We start from the raw sequence: 26746 nt of genomic DNA, 5'->3' as shown, positions 1-26746 counted from the left end.
TTGAGTGCTTGATTTCTTCCTTCCCCTGCTCCCAGCTGCCCAGGAGGCTCCTGTGAGAGATGTTTTGTTAGGACACTTCTTTAGAGATCTGGTTGGTTTTTGAGTATGTGATGGATGTGGATGTAAGAAAAATGTGTCACAGAAATTCAGAAGGTGAAATTTGTTATAGTCTGTAATCTACTCAGTTCATTCTTGTACAGATGTGCTGTACTGTAATGGTTACAAGCTTTTGTGGTGTCTCTGGAACCAAATCAGCAGAAATTTTCTTCATCTTAGTGATATCAGTGTTGTATTTTGGCTTTTTGTGCTCAGGCCACTGAGTGACTTTATAGTCAAGGTGCCATAGGAAGGGACAAGGTACTCTTGGGTCTGAAATGTTGTACCCCTGTGCATTTAGAGTTCAGCATTGAAACTTAATTATTTAATAGGGTGGTTTCATAGCACTCCTTGTGGACTAAAGTCAGCACCCCGTAAAAAATTCAGGATCAATTTTATGCTGTAAATTATTCCCATGCCCTTTATAAAAGAAGAGGGCTGTACAGTAGGAGTTTCCAGGTACTTTCCTTTTGCTGCCACCTTTGTCCTAAATTCTGACATAGTGTCAAGCACATCCTTTTCTGGGTGGTATCTAACCTTGCCTGCACATTCACTCATTTGGTGGTGCTTTCAGTGAGTGGAGAAGGATAGTTCATTGTTACTTTCTCACATACTCAGAAATGTGAGAAGCTCACTTTTAACTGCTGCTGCATGAGGTTGCTGAGCAGTGGAGAGGAATGATTGTGGTATGGGGATTTCAACAGGCAAAGCTCCTAGAGACAGAGATGCCATTTCTCATCACCATTTGGTTACATGTCTGTAGGGACCAGATCCTGATGGGCCCAGACAGTTTTCTGCAGAGCAACATCAGCAGAACTCAAATGTTGCAGAGAGCTTGGTGTCACTGGGGACAGAATTACAAGGGAAATGGTGGGTGGTCTGGCTAACAGATGGGTTTGGGGGAGGATATCTTGCTCTGGTGTGTGGAGCATTTCAAGGGGTTGATTAAATGACAATTACCACATGAATTTCAGCTGCTGTCATAGAGCAGCTGGTGTGTTGTCAACTTGATCTTTTCATTTTGGTTTTGATTTTTTGGCTTTGGGGGTTTTTTCGCGGACTTTTTAAGAAGAGGAGGTAGTGGAAGGGTTTTGTTCATCTGGATGAGTTGTACTTCGCCCTCACCATGGAGTAAACATTGCTATAGTCATAGATGTTTACTGCTTAGAAGTCTGTGTTTCACAGCTATAGGTTTCTGTTGAATGGGAAAACTAAATTTCCCTGTAAGCAATGGTCACAGTATTCTCTGGCTCTGAGCATAGCAGGTACCTTTCTCAAGAGGTTATGCACATTTCCACTAAAGATCAGATTTTTGTTTGGTTTTTTGGGGTATTACTGGGGTTGGTTTGTTTTTCTTTTGTTTGTTGGCTTTGGGTTTTTTTCCACTACGAGGGAATACGGTTTGAGCTTTCCTTGCTGTATAAAGTAGATGTTGCCTTGTAGCCTGGGTTTTTTTCTTGATGTTCCCATTACCAGGGAGGTTGCCATGGGAAGGCTGCTTACCCTTACTGTGCTCCAAAGCAATGTCTGATGGTGGATGGGATGGGTCCATGTTCTAAATATTCATGAGGATGTTCTGTGTAGTGCTTTGGGATCTTGACAAAGAAGATAAGCACCAGAATGCAATTAATTTCTTTCCTCTTCCTCCAGGCATTCCACAGATGGCTTCCATCCTTGAGTCCAGGAAGCACCAATGTCGTAGTGAGTGGGAAAGACAACCTAACAGGAAGCTTGATCAACATCATCAGTTTTGATCTCCTCAGCAGGATGGACAAGCAACTTAAGAGCACATTCCAAGTAGTTATTGTTGTAAGTGGTACATGAAAATCTTCGAATTCTGCCTGCAAGTGTGGTAGCCTTTGTACAGCAAAGAAGTGTGAAGTGGGCCTTATTTAGAACTGAAAGTATCTTGTAATTGTGGCTGTGATCACAGCTGTCTTCATGAGTACAAGCATGAGGTTTCTCTGAAACCTGTTGAAATAACTAGTAGAGTTTAATTCCTTTGTGATTCCTAAGGCTGTCTTTTCACTTACTGGTTATGATGCCTCTCTGATTTCATTGTGCTTGCTCATGTCCTCTGCTGGAGAGAAAAGTGTTTAATGTGGTGTGTCAATACAGTAGTCATGGAATTGTATCTTCTTAAGTCTTGGACTTCAGGGTGGTGTTAGTGTTTATCCAGTAAAGCAGATAACCTTTCAACATCAAGTGTGTGGGTAAAGCATCAAAAACATCTTCCTTAGCTTGTGTTCCACTGACAATCTGCATTAAGCCTTCTTTGATCATTTGTATCATTTCTTTTGTAAATTACTTCAAATTCCAGTTTTTATCTTTTTATAGAGCCACAGTAAATGGAATTTTTCTGGATTTCAGTTACTAAAAATTCAAAACATCTAGTGTTTCAAATCCAGCTTGGATCAATAGAGAGCAAAAGTGTACATGTAGCTTACTATGAGTATTTGATGTTCACAGTCTGGTTTTCAGCACACACACACACCTGCCCAAAGATCATGACAATTGGAACATACTAATCTTTCTGTTTCTCAGCTTCAGATGGGAATGTGGTAATAGATGGAGTTCTTTGGAGACCAAGCTACTCATGGGAGAACTGATCTTTTTCATTTTTATATTTTGTCTCCTACACACACTGACTAAACATTCTGTCAAGGTGGAAATGCAGATTATTATTTTTGTAGACTTGAGGCTACTGCCTTGGAACTTTTAACCAGCCCTGAACTGGCAGATGTTCTTTCTGTGTGTTTGTATGTTCAAATTTGGACCCTTGGTGGGTTTTTACAGATGAGAGTAGTCCTACTGAGTGCTGAGCTTTCCTGCTTTTTCTTCCACTCTTCTTTTGGTAGCTGGGAAAATGAATGTAGCTTATTTGTTATTTGTGAGGGAGAAGGCTGTGCCTGAGAGGCTAAGCAGTTACATTGTCTTTGCATGCTTGTTTCCACACACATGGAAAGATGAGAATATACCCTTGGAGGGTGCCAACTGCTTTTTGCGCCTTAAATTCTGCCTTACTATAGCAGTAGAAGTGAAGCCCATTTGAGGGTGATGTCTGAAGTAGGAGACTATTACCCACCTGGTGAGCCCTATCAGCAGAACAGTTGGATCTTAATTAGATTTCTTTTTTCCTTATTTGCATTAACCCCTTGTTAAGGGAACTGGAACTGTATAGGCCTCCTATGTTTGCTGCATTTAAAAGATACATAGGGGCAAATGAGTATCAGTTATGGAAATAATATTACTCTTTCTCCTCCCCTTGCCAGCCCTCTCTGCTCACTTTTTTTTGGTGTTCATTTATGATTCATGCCTGCAAGGTTTGATTTTGTTCCATTTGATTGCAGCTGCAGGTTTGAGTGCAGGAAGCCTGCTACTCTGCATCCTGTCTTTTTGTTTAGAATTTGATGTGACTATTCCAATGCCTGAAATATCCTGAATGAAAGGCCTGTAATGCTGGATAGCTGAGAATACTGGGAATTTGTTCTGTGACTCCATTTGGACTATGGATCTGAACTGACTTTGCTTTCATGCTTGTTTTGTTTCAGGATGAATCTCATTTCCTGAAGAACACAAAAACTGCACGCTGCCAAGCTGCCATGCCTCTACTCAAGGTGTGTTTGCTGGCTGCCAAAGCTCTGAGTGCTAACCTCAGGCTCCCAGGGCAGTGTAGCTCCACTTACCAGGTTTAGGAAACAGCAGCTGAATTCTTTGTGTGTTAGGGGAAATTTGGGTAATAGTGTAGATCCAAAACAGAAATTGGACTTTACCACTTGGTTCCATACAAATATTAGATGGTAAAACCTAACAAAACAACTTCAAAAGCTTGATACAATTGTGGTACTGCCACTGATGGGTTCTGTCATGACAGGGAGAAGGGAATGTCAGAATTTACTGGATGTATTCAGGGAGAGTACACAGAATATAGTGGTGTCAAAATAGCTTGTTAAATGAAAATAATCATTATCAGTTACTTCTTGGCACACAGCTTGCTGCTGCATGTCAGACTGGCATTGCCTAGGGCCCTTCCCTGGTTTTAGGGTTCTAGACTGTTACTGCAGGCTTCCAATGTATTTGTGTGTCTGGTTACATGTACAGAATCACTGGGAAATGGCAGAATGTGAGGTTAGTGGGACAAGTGGCCCACAGAAGGGAGGCAGAAGTCAATTATAAGATACCAGGAGAAATGTAAATTCTAAAATTTGCCTGTTGTCCTGGGATCACAGACTCAAACTCACCCTTGTGGCCTCTAACAGATACAGATTTAAGTTACGGGTAGTTTCTAGACACTGCAGAGTCTGTACTTTGGAAGAAGGTAGATGCAGTTCCTCTTCAGCAATTAACCAACAGTATGTATAAAGGGAAGATCTGATCTGTGATGGCTTTATTGCAACCACCTTTAATATGCAAGATTCTTAATGGCTTGCTGAAGATGGTTGTCCTTGAATAACTTGGTTGTTCTCCTTAAAGGCCTGACTCTTCTCTTAGTTTTCAAATCACTTCAGGCTTTTAATGCTTGGAAGCTTAAGTGGGAGGTCCAATTCTGTGAGCAGTTTGAAATACAGTAATTAGGGTGTATGACTGAAAATCGTGGAAAATAACAAATTCGCCATCATTTTGAGCAAAATGCTCAAAAACCAGCCTCATCCTTTGCTACTTGAAGCTTTGTAAGGATCAGCTTGTCAAAATTATTTTCAGGCTGCAAGATATGAGAGTGAAAGATGGTAGCTGTTAGGCAGAGGTTAATTGCCTGTATGCACTTCCTGAGAATTTACAGTTTTATGCTGTCACATCACTGGTCTTAAAGAATTGAGAGCTGATGCTTCTGAAACTGAATTTCAGTCTTCTGAAAGCATTAAGAGTTTCATATTCATATGAACCATGGTGCATTATCTCACCTGCAATGAGCATGCAGTACCAGATGTTTTGTGTTAGATGTTCAGGTAAATTCTGTTTGCCTGATTGCTGACTAAAATTTCTGAAGTACTTGCAATAATAGCCATTTTTCTTGCTTTCCAACATAGGCATTTTGCTCTAAAACTATCCCCTTTGGCAGGTGTGTCTTCAGCTCCTAGTGAGTGATGCTGTGGTCACTCCTGGCAAAACACATCACACCAGTATTTTTGTATTTGAAAGAACTGCCAAAATATCAGAAGCTTTCATCACTTAAATACTGAATTTAACAACTATACTATGTGATACCTATAGTAAGTAGCCAGTGGGATAGAAATTAGAGTATTTTCATTCTTTTACATGATACCTTGAAATTACTGAATAAGAGGTGTGGCTAAACATGCTGCTGAAGATAATATTCTTATTCTTGCCTTCTTTATGTTAAAAAGGTTTGAGCAGCAGTAGGGCTCTTAGAAGAGAGCAGAAAAAGGTGTAACTGTATAAGCAAGTCCTTGAGAGGTAAACTGCTTCTAGTACCCCAGTCCCTGCCTTAAGGTTACAGTGTGCAGCTGTGCCAGTGCTGTAACCAGAGGCTCTGGAGCTAATGCATGCCTTGTTTGTTTACCTTCTGAGCATTGCCACTTCTAACTGTTAGCATAATACCACTTTAAACTATCCAAAATTGCCATAGTTGCTGGTATTTCCTATGAGGATCTCAATGTCTAAAAGCATAAAACTTGAATGGACTTCTAGGGACCAAAAACAAGAAACCTACTTAAGAAATGTGATCCTTGGCCGTTACATGCTGCAAAGATTTATGAGTCCATAATGACACTGGACAGATCTAAGTTAAAATGTTTTGGAGATAAAAAAAATTAATTAAGTATGGATGGAACTGAAAAAAATTTCTATCTTGATAGAATTTGCACTTTCGACTTCTCCAGTTGAGTAATAAATGAAATACATAAGTTGTTGCAAGTGTTTTATACAGAACTGCACAATAATTGGATTAAATTGGTACATTGATAATAAAGATGACATACCTTGGATATTAGTTTCTAATTTGTCTTGTTAGATAGCCAAATTGAATTTCCACCTCTCAGATCTTTATCTCATTGTTACAGCATTTAAAGCCTTATTTTAGTTTTTATGTCTGATGTTGACAGGTTTTCAAAATGGTGTTTTTAGCCAGTCAGTCATAATTCATCTTTTCCTGCTCTCTTGTATATATTGCAGAGCAAGTGTGGTATGGAATTGTCAACCAAAGCCATGTATTAAACATGTCACCTAAGTTTGCCCATTGGGGATTTTTAGACATCTTTTTAATATTAACAAAAGCTGCAGATTTTGTGTGTGCACCACTCAGTATCTTTTCTGACATACTTGGCTGCTACCCTGACAGAGATTGAGAAAAGTTTTGCTTGAGACAAAGGAAGAAATTTTGTAATGGCTGGATGAATGTATGCAGTGGCTGTGCTCACTGCCTCATGGCTCACCCCACGTTGTCATTAGTTTAGAATGAATATATAGACATGTGATGCCAGATTTACTGTTAGTGGACAGAACTTTGAGAGGAACAGTAAGATAGAGTGAAATAGCAGCAGCAAGATGTTTAGGCCATATATCTTATTCCCTTCATGTTCCAGTGCATGTGCAAACTTGTGGGTGTGCAGGCTTGTACATGGGGGAGAATGTTCTGTCTGCCTCAGTGAAAGGAGGTGGTAGAGTTTGCACAGTCTGTGTGCATCCCTGCAGAATTATGGAGAAGGATGGATTGAAAGCTGTAGTAGAAAACAGTCCTTTGATGTTTGGTCATGTTGCAGAAATGCTGCTTTCAAAGTCAGCTGGCTTTCACACCAGCAGGTCTGTGCCAGCAGCTGCCTGAGATTTGTCCCCAGCTGCAGCAGCTCTCACATACTCAGGGGCCAGAGGTTGCTGTGTTCAAAGTGATCTTTGTGTCTTGTTTCCATGCACATCAAAGTGAGAATAGCTTCATACTGTTGGGCTGTAGTTGAGTCACCAAAAGGCCTCGTTAGGCCTGGCATGTCCTTCCCCCTAACTCAAAGCTGTGTCAATTGGTAATAGGACCTGCTTGTCATCTTGCTGTTTTCTGTAGTCTCCTGTTTGGGACTAAGTTCTCCTAGGCATAGTGACAATACTGGTTTTTCCCTTCACCTCTGCCCTGGATCTGCTTCCCTCAGAGGCAGAAAGTGTCAATAGTGTTACACTTTTTGTAAGCATTTTGGTTTTTGCTTCTAAGATTAGACTGGCTCAGAACATAGACACAGGAGAGGCAGTATACATACTACCAATGTCCTTAAACCAGCAAAGCCTCAGGGATGTGGATGGAGAAGAAACAAACAAAACAAAAGTTTTTCACTGATCTGTAGTAGGATCTCTTGGGGACCAGAGTGGAAAGGATTCTACTTATTTTGACCGGCCGAGGTGCTGCATGGTCTTTTTTCTTCTGTAATTGCATGGAATAGTGCAAGGCATGGAAACTAGGGAAGGTCCCAATGGAAAATGGATGTGTTTTTTGGGAGCATTACAATAAGTAGTGAAGAACTGCACTGGAAACTGATAAATAAAAGGTACTGTCTAATCAAAAATTCCCGTGGCATTAAATGTTCCTGTACTCTTTGTGGTCTCTATGAGCACTGCTCTCCAACACATGGATAATATTACTAATTTGATTGTTCCCATTGAGCTGCTGTTCCAGTTAATAGTCTGCTACACATCCTGATGTTTGCAGGGTTAAAGGTCTTTGGTTTTGTTGTGGGAGTCCAAATACACTGTGTGGCTGGAATCTAAACCATTTATGCTTGCTGCTATAGAGCAACTTGAAAACAGTGGAGAGAAACAGGTCCATGCTGAAGGTAGAAGGTGAGAAGGGAATACAAAAATTTCTATTCCTGGTAGGAAATCAACAGCAGCTGTCTTTAGGTGCTACAAATCTGTATGGATTAGATAAATAAGCTTTTCCTTATTGTCACCTGCTGAGAGAAGGAGCCTCATCTTGAAACTGAAGAAGCTGTGGGCCCTCAGGGCTTCATCTTCAGATCTGCTCTTACCTTCCAAATTTTTTTTCTTCTTGGAATAGGAAGGCAGTTTAATTTGTTTCAGTCATAGCTTATCACTGCTGTTTGACACACATTGTCTGTCTAGATGTCAATTAACAATAGGGAAAAGTATTTATATATTTTTTTAGTAATTTAATCTTAAAAAATGCGGAGCCTGATCTCTTGCCCAAGTAGAGAAACAAACTCCTGAAAGCAGCTGCTACTCTTCTCCTTTACCTCATCTTCTATTTCATTAGGTGATTATTTTATTATGGTCCTTCTCAGATTTTTCATTTTGCAGGATAAGCTATTCTTAAGCTAAGCAGTTTAAAATGACACAGTAAGCAAAAACTGGGGACACGAGTACAGCCAGAACCAGCCACGCTTATTTAAAAAAGTATGTCAGTCTGATAGCATATGGCAGAGCTCCTGCTGGGAAATCCATTTAACACAGAGACAGTCATTGTATGCTAATGAGGCTCTTTGTGTGTTCAATTATTTGTCTGTCACATAACCTCTCTGCCTGCCTACTCCCCTTTCAATCGTTGGTTGCTGGGTCTTGACCTCTATAGTAAGTGCCATAATTTCATCAATTATTCTTTGACTTTCAGAAATGACTTTTGTAAATGTTTTTACAGCTGTGGAATTAATTCTTGCTGGTGTATTTTGTAATGCTACAAAGCCACATTTGTCTTAGGCTACTTAGTAAATGAGAACTTGAGACCAGGTCTCCACGAGCTCTGTGAACTTCATGCCTAAATGCAGCTGAGCAGCTAATGTTAGTTCATCTGTGTGGAAATATGTATCAATTGATTACAAGATCTGATTTTGCTAGAAAGTCCTTTCTGGCCCCTGCAATCTTATTTTCTGTGGCATTGTTCCATATTATTGTTACAGACCTTTGAAGAAAGAGGCTACATGCTCACTCTTGGCAGCACAGAAGGTTCAGCAGGAAACAAGAATTAAGCAGTGATCAGTAGCGACTTCTCTGCAGGAGCAAATCTTTATTGGCATCTATTCAAAATGAATTGCCACTAGAAAAAGAAATGGGAATCAAAGCCATTTCTTTCATCCAGAATTTAAGTCAGCCTTCAACACTTGGAAATTTGTCGTCCTAGGGTTTTTCTTTTCCTTCTGTTCTTTCTTGAGCTCCATCTGTCACAGGTTTTAAAACTGAAAGGGACCTTTGGGATAATGAGTTAGACCACCTATGTTCCATGAAATATTCTGGAATTAATTTCTGAAGTTCTTCACAGCTCTTGTAGAGTTAGTATCTTTGGGGGTATGTTTGGTTGGTTGGTTTTGTTGTTGTTGTTTTTATTGATTTTTCTACTTTTCAGTTTGCTTTACATGGTCATTAGAAGACATGTCGCAGCTCTTGGTAAGAGCTTGCAATGGGTGCATACCCTCTCTGTTCAGAAATAAGTTACACACGGCAAAACAGCAGCTGGACAAGTTTAGAATTCAAATAACCTGTAACTTCATCATCCTCTCTTTTGACACCTATTTAGGGACTGGGGAAGGAGCCTGAATAATTGTTTTAAGTACTGGGGAATTAGTGTTCCAACCTCTTCTTGTGCAGCTCCCAGGGAACACCCTCTGAGAAGCAAGAGCCTTGAGAATGGCATAAACCCTTTCAACACAGTTGGGTTTATGTTGCATTTATTATGTCCGTCATCTGCTTTGAGTGTGTTCTTGCTTTAGCTTGGTCCAGAGTTTCCTTACATGAGATGTCTGTCATCCCGTATTTCCTTTTTCCTTTGCCTTCATGTTTCACTTTTTCTGGCAGTTACCTTCTGTTGGTCCAGGAGGAACAAATTTAATTTGGAGGTTTCTTGCACTTGTGGGACTTACTTGTCTTGCTTTTTAGCAGGTTTCTCAGGGTAGTGTCAGTTTCTTCCTCAAAGGTTTCTGCTAGGTGTCAGATATTGTCTAGGTTCTGTTCAGTTGCTCTCTAGTGTTACCTTAATTTTAAAAAAGGACCTAATTTCTGCTTGATCAGTTTCCTCATGGGATATGGTATTTCTGGTCTCTGTGACTCCTTCCTCTTTTGAGTAGCATCAGCACCTCTGTCTTGTTCAAACTCTCACCTGCTGACATGCTCAAAGGTTTGACCTCTCCTCTTGCTTAGTTCAGTAACTAATCTGCTTTTTTAAATGTTCATGGGAATTGTCTGATCCTGGTGGTGATCACATTTCCCTCTGATCTGTTTTAGTAGGGATTATTGGAGAAGGCAAGTCCCACCTTGATCACAACCTGTATATAAATAGCTGATAGAGTCTTGAATTAATTTCCGGAACTCTTTTTCCACCAGATTTGGTTGGTAAGTGGATGAAACAGCTGAATAGATCTGGATGACTTGTTGATCTCAGTGAAATGATAAAAGAATTTAATTTTCTTTTTCATTTAAATCTGAATGAGCTGTTGGTACAGATGTCACTCAACAATCTCTTTGTTATTTAAATGAACCTGCATTAAACCATGTAGGAAATTGCAAGGCACGTGTAATTTAACTATAATATGTGAATTTACAGCAGTAGAAATTCATAGCTTTTATCTTATAATAGAATTAGGTAATAGTGGTGGTATGAAGGTAGAAGTGTATCTTGGAAACTTTAAAGTGTAATTTTTGCCCCTTCTTCTTGGGAGCACCTACTTTAGATGGAGGCTTTCTGTCTTCTTCCTGTCTCCTCTACAACACATTTTACAATCTTCTTCCATGATTTGTATTTATTCTCTCATGGTCTAGCATCCAGCCAGATGTGCCTGTACTCACCATTGGCTGTCAGATCTTCTTCTGACATAATTTTTCTCTCCTTGCTTGTATAATTAAAAAAAAAAAATGAAGTAAGAAAAAAATCCTTCTTCTTTGTATCTCTTCTGCTTTTGTGAGAAAGACAGTCTGCTTGTAGCTTGCTGTGGCAGGTTTATTATGAGAGAATTTATTTTGGAGGTGGGGACGTACCTGCGAGGGTGTGTCATTTTCCTGGGTTAGCTGATGCCAAATGAAAAGCTGAGCCAGCCATAAGATGTGTCTAGTGGGTAAATGCTGATTCAGAAAGTACTGTGGTGAAAATGGATGTACCCTTCTCTTAGAGCATGGGGATGGGTGTTAAGAAACTGTGTGTCCCTGGAAGTTTGAAGTACTGGTCTTGAATGTCTTCAGGCAGCGATAGGTGAAGGTGAAGCACTCTTCCATTTAGGGTACTTGAATGGGGGGTCTGGGATTTTCTTTCAGGACTGTGGTGACTTCCTGTGTTCTGCAGTTGTAAGCTGCATGGTAACGATGCCCTGCTTGTTTTTCCCAGGCTGCCAGGAGGGTGATCCTGCTCTCGGGAACGCCGGCCATGTCGCGGCCCGCGGAGCTGTACACGCAGATCGCCGCCGTGCAGCCCGGCTTCTTCCCGCTCTTCCACTCCTTCGGCCTGCGCTACTGCGACGCCAGGAAGGTACTGCCCTGGCAAAGGGCCACGTGGCACTCTGCACACAGCACTGGCCTGTTGCAAAATGTGGAGGCTTTTTCTTTCTTCTTTCTGCACGGTATTACATCTTTTCTTGAGAAAGTTTCTCTGCAAAGTAACACTTTGAAAGTTTGTAAGCTGAGGAAGTGTAGGTACTGCAGTGGTGGGCCTGTGAAGATGCAGACTACTGAGATGTGAAGGCAGTAGTGTTTCTTGCCTTGAAAGCCACAGAAATAAAAATGGGGGAAAAAAAAATCCCCGAGCAAATGTGGCCATAACTGGTGAAAAGAGCCTATTCTTATCAGATCTTCCCCCCCCAAGTTTTTAAAAGGGGCAGAGTAACTAAGGGGCCTTTAAGCAGCTGCAGATTTAGGCTAATTGATTTTAAAAAAAATTAAAAAGAGAAAACAAAAAAACCTAGTTCCTAGTCTTAGTCACTGTTTGATAAAGGACTTCATTACTTGGGGTTTTGGATTTTATACCTCCAGGTAAGTAAAAAATGGAAGGCTTACAGACTATATCTATGTATTCCACCCTCTTCTAATTTAGAAAATGAATGCAATCCTCAGCATATTTTGAAAATAACTCCTCTGCCAGCTGCTCAGCAGTTGTTTCCACGGAGTTACTGAGTCCAACCACTGCAAGAATTTGGTTTTGCTTGAAGCCAGCATTTGCAGCCATGATAGCAAATGTCTGCCTTGCTGCCAAGGTATGGGTAACTCACCTGTATGTGGATTTTACATCCCTAGGGCTGTTGTGTGTGTTGGAACACACACTGCTAAGAGAAGAGTTGTTGCTGCTGCAGCTTGTAGACAGAGGCTCTAGGATCTTCTGTGCTGCTTGCATAGACACAAAAGAGGGACTCAAATCTCCCTACAGCTCTAATTCATAATGTTCAACAAAGTACTTGGAAACACCAAAGGACCATTTCAGTGTTCAAAAATATTTACTGAAGAGCTGAACATCATCAGTGTATGCCATAAAAATAGTTACAGCTATTTGTAGGGCTTTTGTGTTTTTCTTTTCTGTTTGGGGTAGCTAACATATACCAAGTTTCCACCAAGAAGATTGTTACTGCAGTCTCATATAAAATTCTTGAATCCCCTTTTTCCTAGATCTGAATTCCCACTTGCTTTCATAGCCAGTGTAGTGCTGTTCTGTGTATGTGCAAGTGTGCAAGTGAGAGGAGCACTTAACTGGCTTTGGTAGTCAGGTGCTGGTGCCATTGATGAGAGAAAGGTCATTAGCATGCAGAATCACAGATCATCAGTCCTGGTCTCCATCCATAGTAGGAATCATATGGAGGGAGAGGCCACATCTTCTGGTAAGCTTCATTATCTTTCAAACTGAAAGATTCCTTCCTGAGCATTCCTTTCAGGATGGTTCCTAGAGGAAAATGAAGAAATACATTTTAATCTTGGTTTTCTGCAGTAAAAAGGAAAGTTCATTCGCAGCATGTGAGTCTAAGCAGGTTTGGAGTTTGATAAGCCCTGTTAAGGGTAAAGTTCTGTACAAGTAGCTGTCATTTCAATTACGAGGCAGATGGACCTTGGATGAAAGAAAATAAAATTGTTTTACAGGATCCAGGTTATAATTGTGTGTCCAGTGTAAATGACTTCTCAACCTTCAGTGAAACTCAGCATGGAGGTCACAGTCTATATCAGCTTCCCTTCAAAACCTCGTCAGGATTTCTAGTACAATTTTCTTTCTGTGTTTGACCTGCCTCTCCTAGACAGTTGAACACTGTTGGTCTTCTCCATGCTCACCTGGGACATTTTGTTGCAGTTAATGTCAGTAAATGATAGCATGAACTTAGGAGGAATTTGGTTGTTTGGAGAAGTGGGGCTGCTGGAAATGAAGAGATATAGATAGCATTAGAGACAAATATGGAACTTCTGAATATGGATTGCGACAGATCTACTTTACAATGAAAAAATTTAAAAGGTGATTGTAGTTGGTTCCTTCATGACTGTGGAATATCCCTGACATTTGGTGCTGTAGCTCTAACATGAGACTGTGTTAGGAGCTGCATCTTCTCTGAAGAACTGTTGTGGTACTTCTGCTGTCAATACTCAAATAAATTGTGCTTTCTGTCCTAAAATTGGCAGCATTATGAGTGGAGATATAATTGCACAGAAAGGCTTTGCAAGGCTTTTGAAGACGTGTAAGGATGAAGGGTGTTATGTAAAAATGTTTTGGTATTAATAATAAATCCAATTGCACTATAAGATTAAAGAAAAATTGGCAAACCTGATCCATTCAATTTAAAAGTAAAGTCTGACTAGTTTCTGTTTCAAGATTTTATGACAGAAAATTGCAAATATCTGGCAGATCTGATTACAAAAGTTATAGAAGTTTATAAGTATTAATTCAACCTCCCAGCATCTGTACTTTTAAAAATACAGCAAGTGAAATGTCACCCGTTGTTTACAAGATGTCCCAAGACTGTTTCCCAAAATACATGCTGTGAATTCATTTTTCAAATTGGCTGATGTTGGCAAATATTAAGTAATTTCTATCTGAGCACATGCTCTGAATTTGTAAGAGTTTGGCAGCTTCTGCTAACACTGTAATAAGTTTACTGACTCATGTAAGATGCTGTAACACTTTGGTAAGAAAATCACAGTTGGAAGCATGTGTTCTGGAGTATTATGGATCAAAGCCAGATGTGTATTTTGGCAAAATAAATGTCCCTCTTTTTTCTCTCTTTTCCACAATAGAGTATACCAAAGTAAATTTTAATAATTCCAAAAGCAATTATCTCTTTATAACTAGCTAGGTGCAGCACAGAGCTAGAATATTTCCTTGTTTGCAAATTGTTCCAGCACCATAAGCGACATATAACTTAACCATGCTGTGGGGACTCTGCCTGTGTGTGCTTTTTAACATGACAGTAGATGGTGTCTTGGCTCTGTGTGTGCCTTGTGCTTTGCCTTATGAGCATGCTGCTCTTCTGAAATCAGTTTGGCTATGTGGACACAAAGCATATGTATACTTGCTTGTTATGGAGGTAGAAAGTGGGAAAACATGGGCTTTTAAGGGGAAAGAGGTAGCCCAGGGGATATCCAGGCCCCACAGCAGGCCTTGCTGAGCAGCCTAATCATGTTGGTCCTTCCTACTCACCTTCCAGTGCACTGAGCAGTGTGGGCAGTGGGGCTTTGGAGGCTGGGCACAGCGCCAGGGGGTCCTTCTTGGTTCTGTCCATCTGCTCTGCTGGGCCATGGAGCTTGAGAAATGCAGAAAGGGAGCATAAAGACTGGCTCAGCAATGTCAGTTTTCATGCAGAATACCTAAAGCTAACAAACCCAGGGAGACTTGAGCTAGCTTTCCATGCACCTGAGAGATGCGTCTGTGGTGCACTCTTGGTTTCAGGGAAGCAGAGCAGTGATACCCATGTTGGTTTCTTGAGGGGCTGGCTGAGATCCAGGTGGGTTTATTAACTCTAGCCCTATACCACTGGGTTGTCAGAGCCAAAGTTTTAATTCTGTAGAATTCAAACTGGCTATGTATTAAGGGTTTGAATTGTTTCCTGCTTTAATGAACCAACTGTAGCTAATCAGATGGTGCCATAATTTGTAGGAATAGATTAAGTCAGATGAGTTTAATGATGGCCATTAAGTACCAGAATCTGAAGTCAGTTAATGGTTCACATCAGTACAATATGGCAATAGGATTGCAGATTGTTTTATCTCAACCTAAAGTAAGAACATTCACTTTTGGATACCAGAGAGGTCTTACTTGCCTATAAACTCTTTCATTCCTCCTCTTCCTGTCCCACAGCATGTTCTCATCCCTGTTCATCCAAGCACCACCCCTTAATACAGTCAGTAGTAAGTGGCATGACTAACCTTATGGCTAGTATGATTTATTTTTTGTCTCATGCATTCTAGGAGAGGATGGAGGATGCAGTGAATCTTTCTCTTCCATTTATTTATGTGTTGTAGCAGTTTTCTCTTGGAGAAGACAAAATCAATATAGATATTTAATGTTAAGTATATTTTATCAATTAATGTAGCTGATTGAGGTGCTGATACTCTTCCCATATCCATTATATGCATTTCAGGAAGGTATATGTACGGCTTACTTTGGATTGTTATTCCAAGACCAGAGGTTGTATTTTTGGACATTGCCAATATTATTTAGGACTAGAGCTATGAGAAAGATGTCACCTCTCTCCCCACCTTGGTCTTTGGTATTCCTGTAGCTGAATTCCCTATGCCTATTTGTGAAATTGTAGCAGAAAGGTTTCTCTTTTTTTTCCTTGCTTCCGCATTAAAACTGTATTGGTCTCTTCTCTGAAAGACACTTGTTTGAAAGATGCTTCTTTTGGGGAATGTACCAATTTTGATGCCACTGTTTTTCTTTCTCAGAGAACAAAAGATAGGCTGTGGGGTTGCAGGTAGGAGAAGTGATGAGCTGAGATTAAGTGAACAGGTGTATATTGCCAGCACACAGGATCTTGGAGGATAGACCAGCTTCAGAGCGGAGTGCTTCAAGGAGGAGTAAATGAATGGCTTGTTCAGAAGAGCTTTGAAGTGATGATGCTTTGAAGAGACAATGTTTGGAGTAATGTCTTTTGGGCCACAGTTTATTTCTGGTTTGCTTGAGTCTGAGCCAAACACAGTAATGGCAGAAATAGAGTTTGCCAGGAAGCAGAGCAGGAGTCAGGTCACAGTGGAGAACAGGCAGTTCTGACCTAGCATGTCAGACAAGTGTAACAACTCTGTGAAGGCATCTGGGTTAAGGATGTTTGTCCTCGTGCTGGTAGAGAATATTTTCCTGTGTCTCTCTGCTTAAAGCTGAGGTAAATGTTCCTGCACAGAACTGCAGTGAATTCTTTTGGCCTGCTCAAAGCTGCAAGTAGAGAGCAGCAACACCTTGCTGTGTGAGAGTGAGTATCAGGACACAGGGCTGGAGAAAGGATTCCTGCCACCTTTCTGCATAGTCTGCTTCCCTGCTCCTCCCTGGGCTCCTGTAGATAGGAAGAAGGGAAGCTTGTAAGGAACCTTTTCATGTTGAATAGATTCGTTTGTACGCTTCTACCTTATTGCAATTTTTGTCAAATCTCCTTCTGACCATCAAGTTCTTGCCTTGTCCAGATTCCCTGGAAATTTATTCTGCTTTTGGATTGTGTGCAGAGCAGTCTCTTACAGGTTTGACTGATAACTGCTTTGATCTTTCCCAGATGCCATGGGGTTGGGACTACTCTGGGTCATCCAACTTAACTGAACTGAAAATTTTGCTGGAGGAGTCCATCATGATCCGACGTCTGAAGTCAGATGTGCTTTCCCAGCTTCCAGCAAAGCAACGCAAAATGGTTGTGGTGGCTCCTGAAGGCATTAGTGCAAAGACCAAAGCTGCCTTGGCAGCTGAAGCAAAGAAGATGGCCAAAGGATATGAAAGTGTAAGTCAGAAACTTATTTGCACGATGAGCCATTGCTATTTCAGGTACTTCTATTTTAAAAAACTTTTTAATGAAAAAGCAGTACCCTGAGTTCCAAAGGTCAGAGCCACACCTTTATTGTGAAGGCACAGTTTTAAATGAGTGTACAGCACAATCAAAACTAGCTCAGCTTGATTTGCTTTTGATCTAAGTGGTCAACTTTGTCCCTTTGTGTGAAATACTATTTCCTCTCTTTTTTTCTCTCTTGCTAGTAATTTTAAATTGTCTTTTATATCTCCTGCCTCTCTACTTACTCTCCTGTTTAGCATTGTAATCTCATTCAGCCTACAAAAGTAGACTTATTTGTGTTGTGAACACAGCAGTGGCCAAAAATGCAAAGGATCTATTTTTGCTTTTCTTGTTTGTTTTCCATGTATGGGTGGAAAATTCGTGTTGTAGGCTCCTAGGCTGCTAATACAGTTCTGTAAGAACTTGGGGGTTTTTCCTTGCCATTTTAGTTGGGACACGCTTTCTCAACTACAGCTACATTTGTGATACACTTGTCATCCAGCTGGTAGGAGTTCAGTGGGAAGTGGGGAGGGAGGTGTCAGGGCTGTGTGAGTATCTGCTGTACCTAATGGCTAGTAGGAGACTTCCCTCCCAGGCCTCTATTGTTGTGCTTTTTTAGGCTGATTTTTTTTCCTAGCAAAGTGTTTGTTGGCAGCAGCAGAAATAGCAGATTTGTAAGCAAGAAGGAGAAGAGGCATTTTTGAGACTCAGATTTGTTTATCTCTTCCTTCTACAGAAACAACAGGAGAAGGAAGCTCTTCTTGTCTACTTCAGCAGAACAGCAGAAGCCAAAATCCGCTCAGTCGTGTAAGCTCCGTGTCACTGCCTCATTCTTGCCCAGTAAAATGTGCTTTTCTGCTGAGAACAGGGAGACAGTGCCTGAGAGATAACAGTGCAGGGACATGAAGTATAGCCTCAAGTCAGCCTAGAAAGACTTGATTGTAATTACAATGTACTAAACATTTTCTTCTCTTAGGGTTCTTTGGCTGAATAAGTCTTCTGATTTCATTCCAGATACAAATCTAAACTGTCATTTGAACCATTTAAAATGGCTTTGTTTTTGGGACTTGGATCAAATTCCCTGGTCTGGACCCTTTTTCAATTTAAGGAGCAGGGAAATAATGAAACTAAAAGCATCAACAGAATTTGAGAAAACAAATGCTGCAGTTCTGCTGCAGCAGGAATCCTGACCCAAAAAGCTTATGAGATGGGCTTAGCTTTACTTGTAGTGTGCTTTAGGAATCTCACAGCTCCTACTGAGGTTCTTGGCTCTTCCACAGGGCTCAAGAAGGACCTCAGTAGTAAAATTTTTGTACCACAGGTGTGCTTTTAACTCTCTCTTCCCTCGAAGTAATTTCTTTCTGCGCTCTTTCATCCTTAGCCTTTTTGCTGGGACTGCAGAGGAGTTGCTTTAGGTCATAGCATAACTTTATAATAAGTAATATGGTAATAATATGAAAATTATTTACTTTCCACAGCTCTCTGAATGTAAGGACCAACTGATGTGCACTGTGTGATTTCACAGTCACAGACCTTGCTGCAAAACTTGCTTGTTTGGCACAGAACTACACTTCATAGTCCCAGCATTCATTTCTGTAAAAGAGTTTCTTCCTTTTGTTAGTGAACAGTTACAAGACTTTAATGTTTTTATTATAGTTACAAGTGTGAACTGAATATAAAACCATGAAGTGCTTTTATTTGACTCTCTAGGAGGAAGTAGTCAATTTTTTCCTAAGGTTTAGTAGCATTTAAAATATCAGTTACTACAAGCTGCATCTAACTAATGATACTGTCCTATGATCATCAGCACTTCCCATGTCTTAGCCTTAATGACTTATCTTCCATTGCTTCCACTGAAATGACTTACCACTTGTTAAATAGAATGTGGGAATGAGATACAAAATAAAATAACTGATGTGTTGATTGGCATCTGCCTACTACTCTGAATGTTTGCTTTGATATTTGTTTTAAAATACAGTAGTTCCACTTCTCTCCCAGATTTCTTTGTTAAAATAATACTGTCATGTAATGGGGATCTGAATATTATGAACCTTGCAAAGTTGTCTGCCCTCTTAATACAGTGCTGGAAATCCTTCTTGGTCTTTTGTGACAGTTGCAGCTGACCTAGATGTGTTGACTTAGCAAAGGTCTTGGTATTCCTGATCTTCTCAACAACTTTGCTGTTCCAAAGAAAAAATTACATCATCTGTATGGGCTTATAGGTTTTCCTCAGGCTTGAGTTAACCTGATTGTAATACAAGTTACTACACAGAAATGGGTTCTGTAGCTGTGCTGCTAGTCCATGGGAAAAGCTAGATGTTTTCATTTAAGTCACTTAAAAGGAGCCTTGTTGCCTCTCGTTGGCCATTAGCCTATATGCATGTGGATAACTCCTAGAAATAGCTGACAAATTTAGATATTTAAGCTGGAGTAAATTGTCAGTGGGAACCCTTGCAAGAAAAGGTATTTTTTTCTGATCAGTGTGTTTAGAGGTGTTTTTTTCTGATATAAAAACAATCCCAAGTAAACCCAGGAAGTGAAACTGCGTACAGATTACTTTAGTGTATTGTGGTTGTGCAGAAGTTAGAAATACAGATGGGTGAGTGAGATTGTAATTAAGTATAGATTATCTTCAGTCGATTGGCCTGGGATATCATCTTCCAAGTAGGATATAATAAACTGATTCTCTTTGACACTCAAGTATAATGTAGGCAGATGTCTGCCTGTGGTGAAGAAAAACTGAGGGAATTTTCCTTTCTATATTTTAATCTACAGAAGACTTGACTTTCTGCTTGCACTTTACTGCAGCTTTTTATGCTAGCCTCTTTCCTAGTGTTTGTGTATAGATGGGCAGTAGCCAAAATTTGTTGTGAGCAAAGTCTGTATTCTCTCAGCACATAATTTTATAGTGTTTTGGTGTTTTTCCTTTTTCATGTAGAGAGTACATCCTGGAGTTACTGGAAAGTGGGAAGAATAAATTCCTGGTGTTTGCTCATCACAAGATAATGCTGGATGCAGTAGCTGCAGAGCTGAAGAAGAAAGTAAGTGGCTGATTTGTCTTAACTTTATCACTGTTCCAGCTTCAAAGCTGTTGAACAGCCCCATGGATTTATGGCTGGTCAGATAGTTCAGGACAGTTAGTGACAGAGATGATTTCTACTTGCTGTGCTTCTGAGTGTGCCCTTCACCGAGGGAGCTGAGTTGTCAGGGTGAATGCCTCACAGCATGCATTTTGTATTAGCTGAATGGCTTTTATGTATTTAGTGTTCTTTAATTCCACTGTCTGCCTTGGAGCTTGTGAATTCTTGTGTTACCCTGTGTGGCCGTTGTTCTCCAGGCTTTCCTCAGAGGGAGAACAAGGCTACCCAAGCCCACCATCTCTGCCTGCCTTTACCTCTGTGGTACTCTTACATTTTTGAAGTAAGATACTGTAGGGAGAGTTGATAGACCTGCCAGTCATTTCTCTTGACTTCTCTTGTTTGTCTAACTTTCCATGTGAGATTTCCTTTGATGCTCCTAAAGCATGCTGGATCACGCTGGGGCAGTGTGAAGAATGATTTAAGATAACATTCCAGACTATAACCCACAGTGGCACTGGTGACTTTGCTCAGTGGCAGCACTGGACATGGGATCCACTAAAACATGGAAGGGGTATGCAAGAAAGGGGACAGCAGATCTCTAAACAGCATCTTCTGCCCTTTCACAGCATGTTGAGCACATTCGCATCGACGGCTCCACATCCTCAGCTGAGCGTCAGACTCTGTGCCAGAAGTTCCAGCTCTCAGAGAAGCAGGCTGTGGCTGTCCTTTCCCTCACTGCTGCAAACATGGGCCTCACATTGTCTGCTGCAGATCTGGTGGTGTTTGCAGAGCTCTTCTGGAACCCAGGGGTGAGTGTCCTGGAGGGGACAGGGGTTGGATGTTCCCTGGAGAGGAGAAATGTTGCTGATTAAGAGATATAATGGGCAGGCAACTTTCTCTAGCGTTTGTCTCTTTCTGATGTCTGCTGGCTCTGCAACCACAGGTGTCTGGGCTGGAACCTGTGAGGCTGGTTTACACAGCTTGCTGGCAGGGGAAGATAGCACAAAAGGGAAACATGCTTCTGTCTTTATTTAACAAAGCTCTTAAGGGTTTGCTCCTGAAAGGGTTCATCATCAGTACTGACCCTCAACTTTGGAAAACTGTTCAGTGCCTTTTGGGAACCTGGTGGACCAGATTACTTCTTGGCTTACTCTGTTTGAGAATACAGGTCTTAAGGGGATCCAGATAAGAAAGAGTTGCTAAGCAGAAGTAGTGAGATCCTCTGTTCTTTGAGCTTACGCTGTTTCTCAAATGTTGCAGTTTTCACTTTTTGTCATGTTTTTACGTTAAGATTTTGATCCAAGCAGAAGATCGGGCACACCGAATTGGACAGACCAGCTCTGTTAATGTTCACTACCTGGTGGCTAAAGGCACAGCAGATGACTACTTATGGTAAGAAGTGAGAAAGACACTTTGGTTCTCCTGACATGTTTCCACTGTCTGTTACAGATGTGGTGTGAGGGGTAATGCTAGTACTGATTTCCACGGCTTGTGAGGGGAGGATCAATGTGTGCCAGGGCTGCTGCAAGCTGGTGGCATGGCCTGCCTGCAGTGGACATGACTGAGTGGCTGACAAGCAGGAGGAATAAAAGTAGTTACCTGACAAAGAAAGGGTTCTCAAGAGAAATTTTGGGAGAGCTGATAGATCTAAAACCTTCACAGTCTCTGTGTAAGGAGGAGGAATTGTCTTAGGTACCAGTCCAGAACATTCCTGTGCTAGAGAGGGTCCTGTAAAGTGCTGTGACTGAAATGAAGTCAGCAGACACTGGAGATGGTTCTCAGTGTATTGTAGATCAGTTATGAGGAGCAGTCTGGCTGCTGTGTGCTTGGACAAGGAGCTGTGGAGGAGGACTGCACTGTTGCCTTCCTCTTGCTCTTCAGTGAGCCCTTCAAATAGATGTAAAAGCTATTGACCCACCTCTGGGTAGTTGTGGTTTGAGGCTTTTTGGCTTCAGTGAGAGTTAGCAGTAGACATTAGTCCTTAGGGCTGGGGAATCTGACATCTGGGGGTGGGCAGGATCTGAGGAATCTTTAGTGCTGCAAGGAAGCTGACCTGCAAATGATGAGAAGAAATTATCCACAGCTGCTTCATTTAAATCCAAAATTACATCTTTATTACCTTGTTTAAAGGAATGAATGAACTAAGTGAACTTGTGCAGTTCCCAGACTATCATGATGGCAAGTAATTATAACCCTACAATGCAAGGATCTGGAAACTGATGCATCACCCAAATTTCATGGAAAGTTAATGACAGTAATTCTGCCTTTATTTGTGAAATGCTGTCTGTGCAGTCATTAGTGCTTAATGGGGAAGAAATATGGCTGTCTAAAGGACAGTGGCATCTTTTTAAAGACAAGAAAAAGAACAAGAGGGCAAGGCTATTTGGTAAATGCACTAATTGTGCTGTGGCCTTGGCATCTTTCAGTGTCCAGTGTGCAGGTATGGCTGGGACCTCTCAGCCTCTTGGGCCAGTGATGGATTCTTCTCCTGCTGTACATTGGGAGTTATCCTTGAAATTCATCATTGGTGTTGCCTCAGTCAACTAGTTTCTCTATTGGACGTATGTGTTCTCCAAAGGTCTATAGCCCAAAATCCTCTAATTGTTACTAATTTAATTTAATTGATATCTTAAGACAGCATACAGTGATTATAACCAAGACCAGGACAGGTTAAGGAAGCAACAAAGTTTAGTAGAAAAGCCATCTTTATTCCCAGTTGTATCCTTTTTTAATCTACATAGTAAATGAAGCAGTGTCCTTGATTTTTTTTTTTCCTTTCATTAATATCTGTTTATCACTCCTAGGCCAATGATTCAGGAGAAGATCAAAGTGCTGGGTGAAGCTGGTCTTTCAGAAACCAATTTCTCTGAAACAGCTGAGTCAACTAATTACTGTCCTAAGGTAATTGACCTGAAAGAATATTGGTGGTCCCTGGGAGAGGCTGGATGGGCTTTGGCTTGTGTACATCTAGATTGGCTCAGGTGACCTTACACCTGTTCTGCCTTTAATGCCACAGACCAGATTGTTCAGCTCCTCCCAGGATCCATGCCTTGCCACAGAAGTTCCAAGCCTGCTACTTGCAAGGAAACCTGTTAGCATGCATGTCATAGATATGTCTTAGAGTTTGTAATATATGAGAAACATGTGGGTGTGTATCATGTGAGGTATGATGTGTACACACATGTGCACTGTGTAAGGGGAGTGTCCTCTGATTTTGCTCACTGTGTTTTACATGACAGTGTGGATGCAGATCCTGTTCTGTTCTGTTTCCTCAGACAGATCCAAAGCAGAAGACAATCTTTGACCTTTTCCAGAAGACCTTCTCTGAGAGCAGAGATGATGCTGATGATGTTTTGTTTTTGGAGGCAGCTGATGCTGGCTGTGAGTTTGACTCTGGCACTGCCCTGCAAGACAGAGAAGCAGAGGCATGTTCAGTGAGTCCCAAAAAAAAGCGGCGTATTGAGGAAGTGTAAATGGTGACAGCTAAAAATAGCAGCTTAGAGATTATTTTTTTTATTAAAAAAGAAAAACCAAAAGCAATCATATATTATTTTTTGAATTTTTGAAAATAAAAGACTTGAAATGTTCTGTATCTCTGGCATGTTTCATCTCAAAGGATGAGAAGGCAGTCTGACACTGTGACAGGTGTGCAGCACACACCTGGCAGCCTGCAGAGTTTGCAGTCCTGGTTTTGCTGATGACTGAATGGACACGGGCAAGTATCATTCTGCTGTGTTTCAGCATGTCAGTTTCCACAGTTGTTTTGTTTAAAAGGCAGATAATGGTTGTCTGTCCCCAAGGCAGAACTCTTGAGAAAACCAACTCATCAACAGCTGCAGAGTGCTTTTAACAATGTTTTCCATTTCCAAAAGTATTTATTTCTAGGAGTTTGTTCACTGGCAAATTGGGCCATTACTTGAATCACTCACAGACTGGCTCTTGGGTATTCCATTTGGCCTTGAGGAAAAAAGATCCAAACAGATCTTGATGTTTTGTGGAGGTGGGGAAGAGGAGGGAAAAGAGGAAGTTACCACCTTGAGCTAAGTAATGTAGCTGTTTGCCACTAAGTGTGCATTACCTGTTTTAGGCACATGTCTGCCTCGGCACACTCATCTCTGGCTGAATATTAGGATCTGCTCCATGGCATGTGCTGCTTCTATCAGCAGAGGGGGAAGCTTGTGCTGACTGCCAGGGGTTAACCCTGACTGGGGTGGGTGGGTGGGTGTTTTCTTCAAGACTTGACTGATTTCTACAGGTGAATGATGAGAAGGGGACACAGGCAGACTTTTGCTCTTGTTTTGTAAGAAACTGGTTCTGGACTGAACTGTTTAAATTAAAAAAAATTGTTCTAGGTTGTGTACCAAACTTCGGGTACTTTCTCTATTTTAGCATTCCATCTCCCAGTTGGCTGTGTTTTACACTGTAATCTGTACAAAAGGTGGCAAACTGAAGGCTTACATTTATCTCCTGGAGGCCAGTAGCTAACGTGCTGTGGAGGTGATGTGCTTGGCTCTGTGCAGGTACCAGACACTGACAAAAATACCTCTTGCAAGGCAGAGGAGAAAAATGTTTGTGCTGTCAGATCAACCTGGTAACATTAGGTATTCTTTCCTGCATTGAAGGGTTTGATTGTTCCATTTTCAGCTGGTGAGGTCATGGAAATGCCCCACAGGCTGCATGTACAGTTGTGCTGCATTTCATACGTGCCTGCAGATGGTGCTTTGGGGTGTGAGCAGTGGCAAGGGGTGTTGTGGCTGGAGGAAATGCTTTATCTCTGGGTTTGAGGCTGAGTTAACCATCACTGCTCTTACTTCAACAGCTGCCCAGGTGATGAAGACACACTTTTTGACATTTTATAATGTCTGTCATCTTGAACACATAGTATTTAATCTTTCTGTAGGATGAGTGATCTTTCTACTTGCAAAGTGGGTTGTTCTGAGTAAGGGGTGAGAAATGTTGCTGTCTGCTGACTGAAAAACAAAAATGCAAAAGGCCTTATTTATGTACCCATATTGTTGTCTCCTATGGGAGTAGTTCTCTTCTTTGTAAAGCTGCAGCTGTTTCAAAACAGTACTTTCCTAAGATACACTGAAAGTATCCTTGGAGAATTCTGCTTCTTATTAACTTGATTCATCTTGTTTGTATGTTGATAAATCCCTTTTAGAGAAATGCCAGGTGAACCTTCCATTTGTTAGGACATATAAAATCTCAGCTGGTTTGCTGCCCAGATACAGAGGTTTTTCAGATACACCTGAGATCCACTTTTTATCCTTGCTACATGAAAAAGGGGAGAAGAAGCTTTCAGGAAAGTGCTGTTAGTGATTACTTCAAGGGACTGGAAGGACTGCAGGCCTTACTCCAATGGCACCATTAGTCAATCATTTATCTGGTGAGGAGGTGGCTGGGCAGCTGGCAGCAGGCTCAGACAGGATCTCCAAGGCTTGCTGAAGAATTCTGCAAGGCAGTGTGCAGGATGGGACCCACAGCAGGCTCGGGAACATGGAGCACTCCTGGGCCTCCTGCACCTGCCAGCTGAAGATGGTAGAGCTGTATCTTTTTGGCATCATCTAAAACCAGCAGAGGAAAGGGAAGGACTCATCTCACTGGATCTTGGAGCATCTTGCTGTGGCTGGTTGCCTGCTTGTACACCTGCATCAGTGCTCCCACCCGTGTTGGAGAAAGGTGTGTTTTCAAGGAGGATGCTAAAACAGCAACAACAGGTTAAAATACATCAATAAACTGGAGCAGTTCCAACTAAGTGTTCAGGCTGGCTAGCTTCGTGACCTGAAAAGTTCAAGGAGGTGGACTATCAAGACATGGCTGTGCTGGCCTGTGTCCTTCATCTTCTCAGTCCCTTGGAAATAAATGTGTGTTTCCTTTGGCACTGGGAATGTGCTGTCACCCAGGGTGGCTGGGTTTGGTTGTTGCCAGAGCTCTTTGTGACACTGGTAGATGATGGATATGGCCGTGTGCTGCACTGTCACAGCAAACCTGAACTCTGTACATACAGAGCAGTAGATTCTCTGGATGTGTTGGCTGACAATTTATATTTTTTAACCATATAGTCACTAGGCAGCCAAAGGAAATTACTTTTTTCTGTTTTCTAATATGTTGGTATCAAAGCTGTATCCTGTGAGTCATCATTGTGACGAGGATCTGAAAAGGGCAGATTTATTCGTAGGATATAGCAAATGAAATTTTGATTCAACTGAGGGAGATATAAATACCATTGCCTAAAGCCTTGCTGAGCCCTCATCTCAAACATTGCTCTGGCCCACCAGCTCCCACAAGAGCTTGCAGGGATGAGCAGGGAATGAAGAGCCTGGCATGACAGAGGGCATTAAAAACGTCAGTGTTCAAACCCTCAGAGCAAGAGCCAAGAAGGGATGTGACATTTGTCCATGAGCATCTCTTAAAAGTACAGACCCCAGCCAGGGAAAGTAACACAGTGGCTGGGTACATTCGATTCCTTGATTCCCTCTTAGCTAAACAGACTGCAAGAGTGCTGTCCTTGCTTGAGGCAGGCAGGGTGGGTATGGAGGAAAATTACCTGCAGCAATTACCTGGGGACTGGGAAGCTCCGGCCCTCTTCTGGCAGGAGGGGACGGACGGGAGCTTCCTCTGCGCATGGAAAAGCTCTCAGGCTAACTGGATTACATTTCTTAATGGAGGCTAATAAGTTGCTAATCCCCTTACAAGCAT

At 41.4% G+C, this 26746-nt stretch overlaps 1 protein-coding gene across 5 annotated transcripts in view; it reads left to right on the top strand.

Moving 5' to 3' along the window:
* The window catches only part of SMARCAL1 (SWI/SNF related, matrix associated, actin dependent regulator of chromatin, subfamily a like 1), a 35548-nt gene extending 11912 nt beyond the window's left edge, over positions 1–23636 (top strand). For 3 of the 5 annotated variants that reach the window (XM_059475785.1, XM_059475787.1, XM_059475786.1), the window contains exons 8-17: positions 1747–1905; positions 3648–3713; positions 11360–11500; positions 16698–16916; positions 17701–17771; positions 19903–20005; positions 20671–20853; positions 21336–21436; positions 22849–22945; positions 23320–23636. In XM_059475785.1, the coding sequence (XP_059331768.1) occupies positions 1747–1905; positions 3648–3713; positions 11360–11500; positions 16698–16916; positions 17701–17771; positions 19903–20005; positions 20671–20853; positions 21336–21436; positions 22849–22945; positions 23320–23517 (1338 nt within the window). In that variant the 3' untranslated portion in view covers positions 23518–23636. Of the gene's footprint in view, positions 1–1746; positions 1906–3647; positions 3714–11359; positions 11501–16697; positions 16917–17700; positions 17772–19902; positions 20006–20670; positions 20854–21304; positions 21437–22848; positions 22946–23319 lie in introns of those variants that run through there. The other 2 variants (XR_009418775.1, XM_059475788.1) reach the window with 2 other exon arrangements.
* The last annotated feature ends 3110 nt before the right edge of the window (positions 23637–26746 follow it).

The sequence above is a fragment of the Ammospiza nelsoni genome, chromosome 7 (genome assembly GCF_027579445.1).
Source record: "Ammospiza nelsoni isolate bAmmNel1 chromosome 7, bAmmNel1.pri, whole genome shotgun sequence".
Classification (NCBI taxonomy): domain Eukaryota; kingdom Metazoa; phylum Chordata; class Aves; order Passeriformes; family Passerellidae; genus Ammospiza; species Ammospiza nelsoni.
This window is presented reverse-complemented; position numbering and strand designations above follow the sequence as displayed.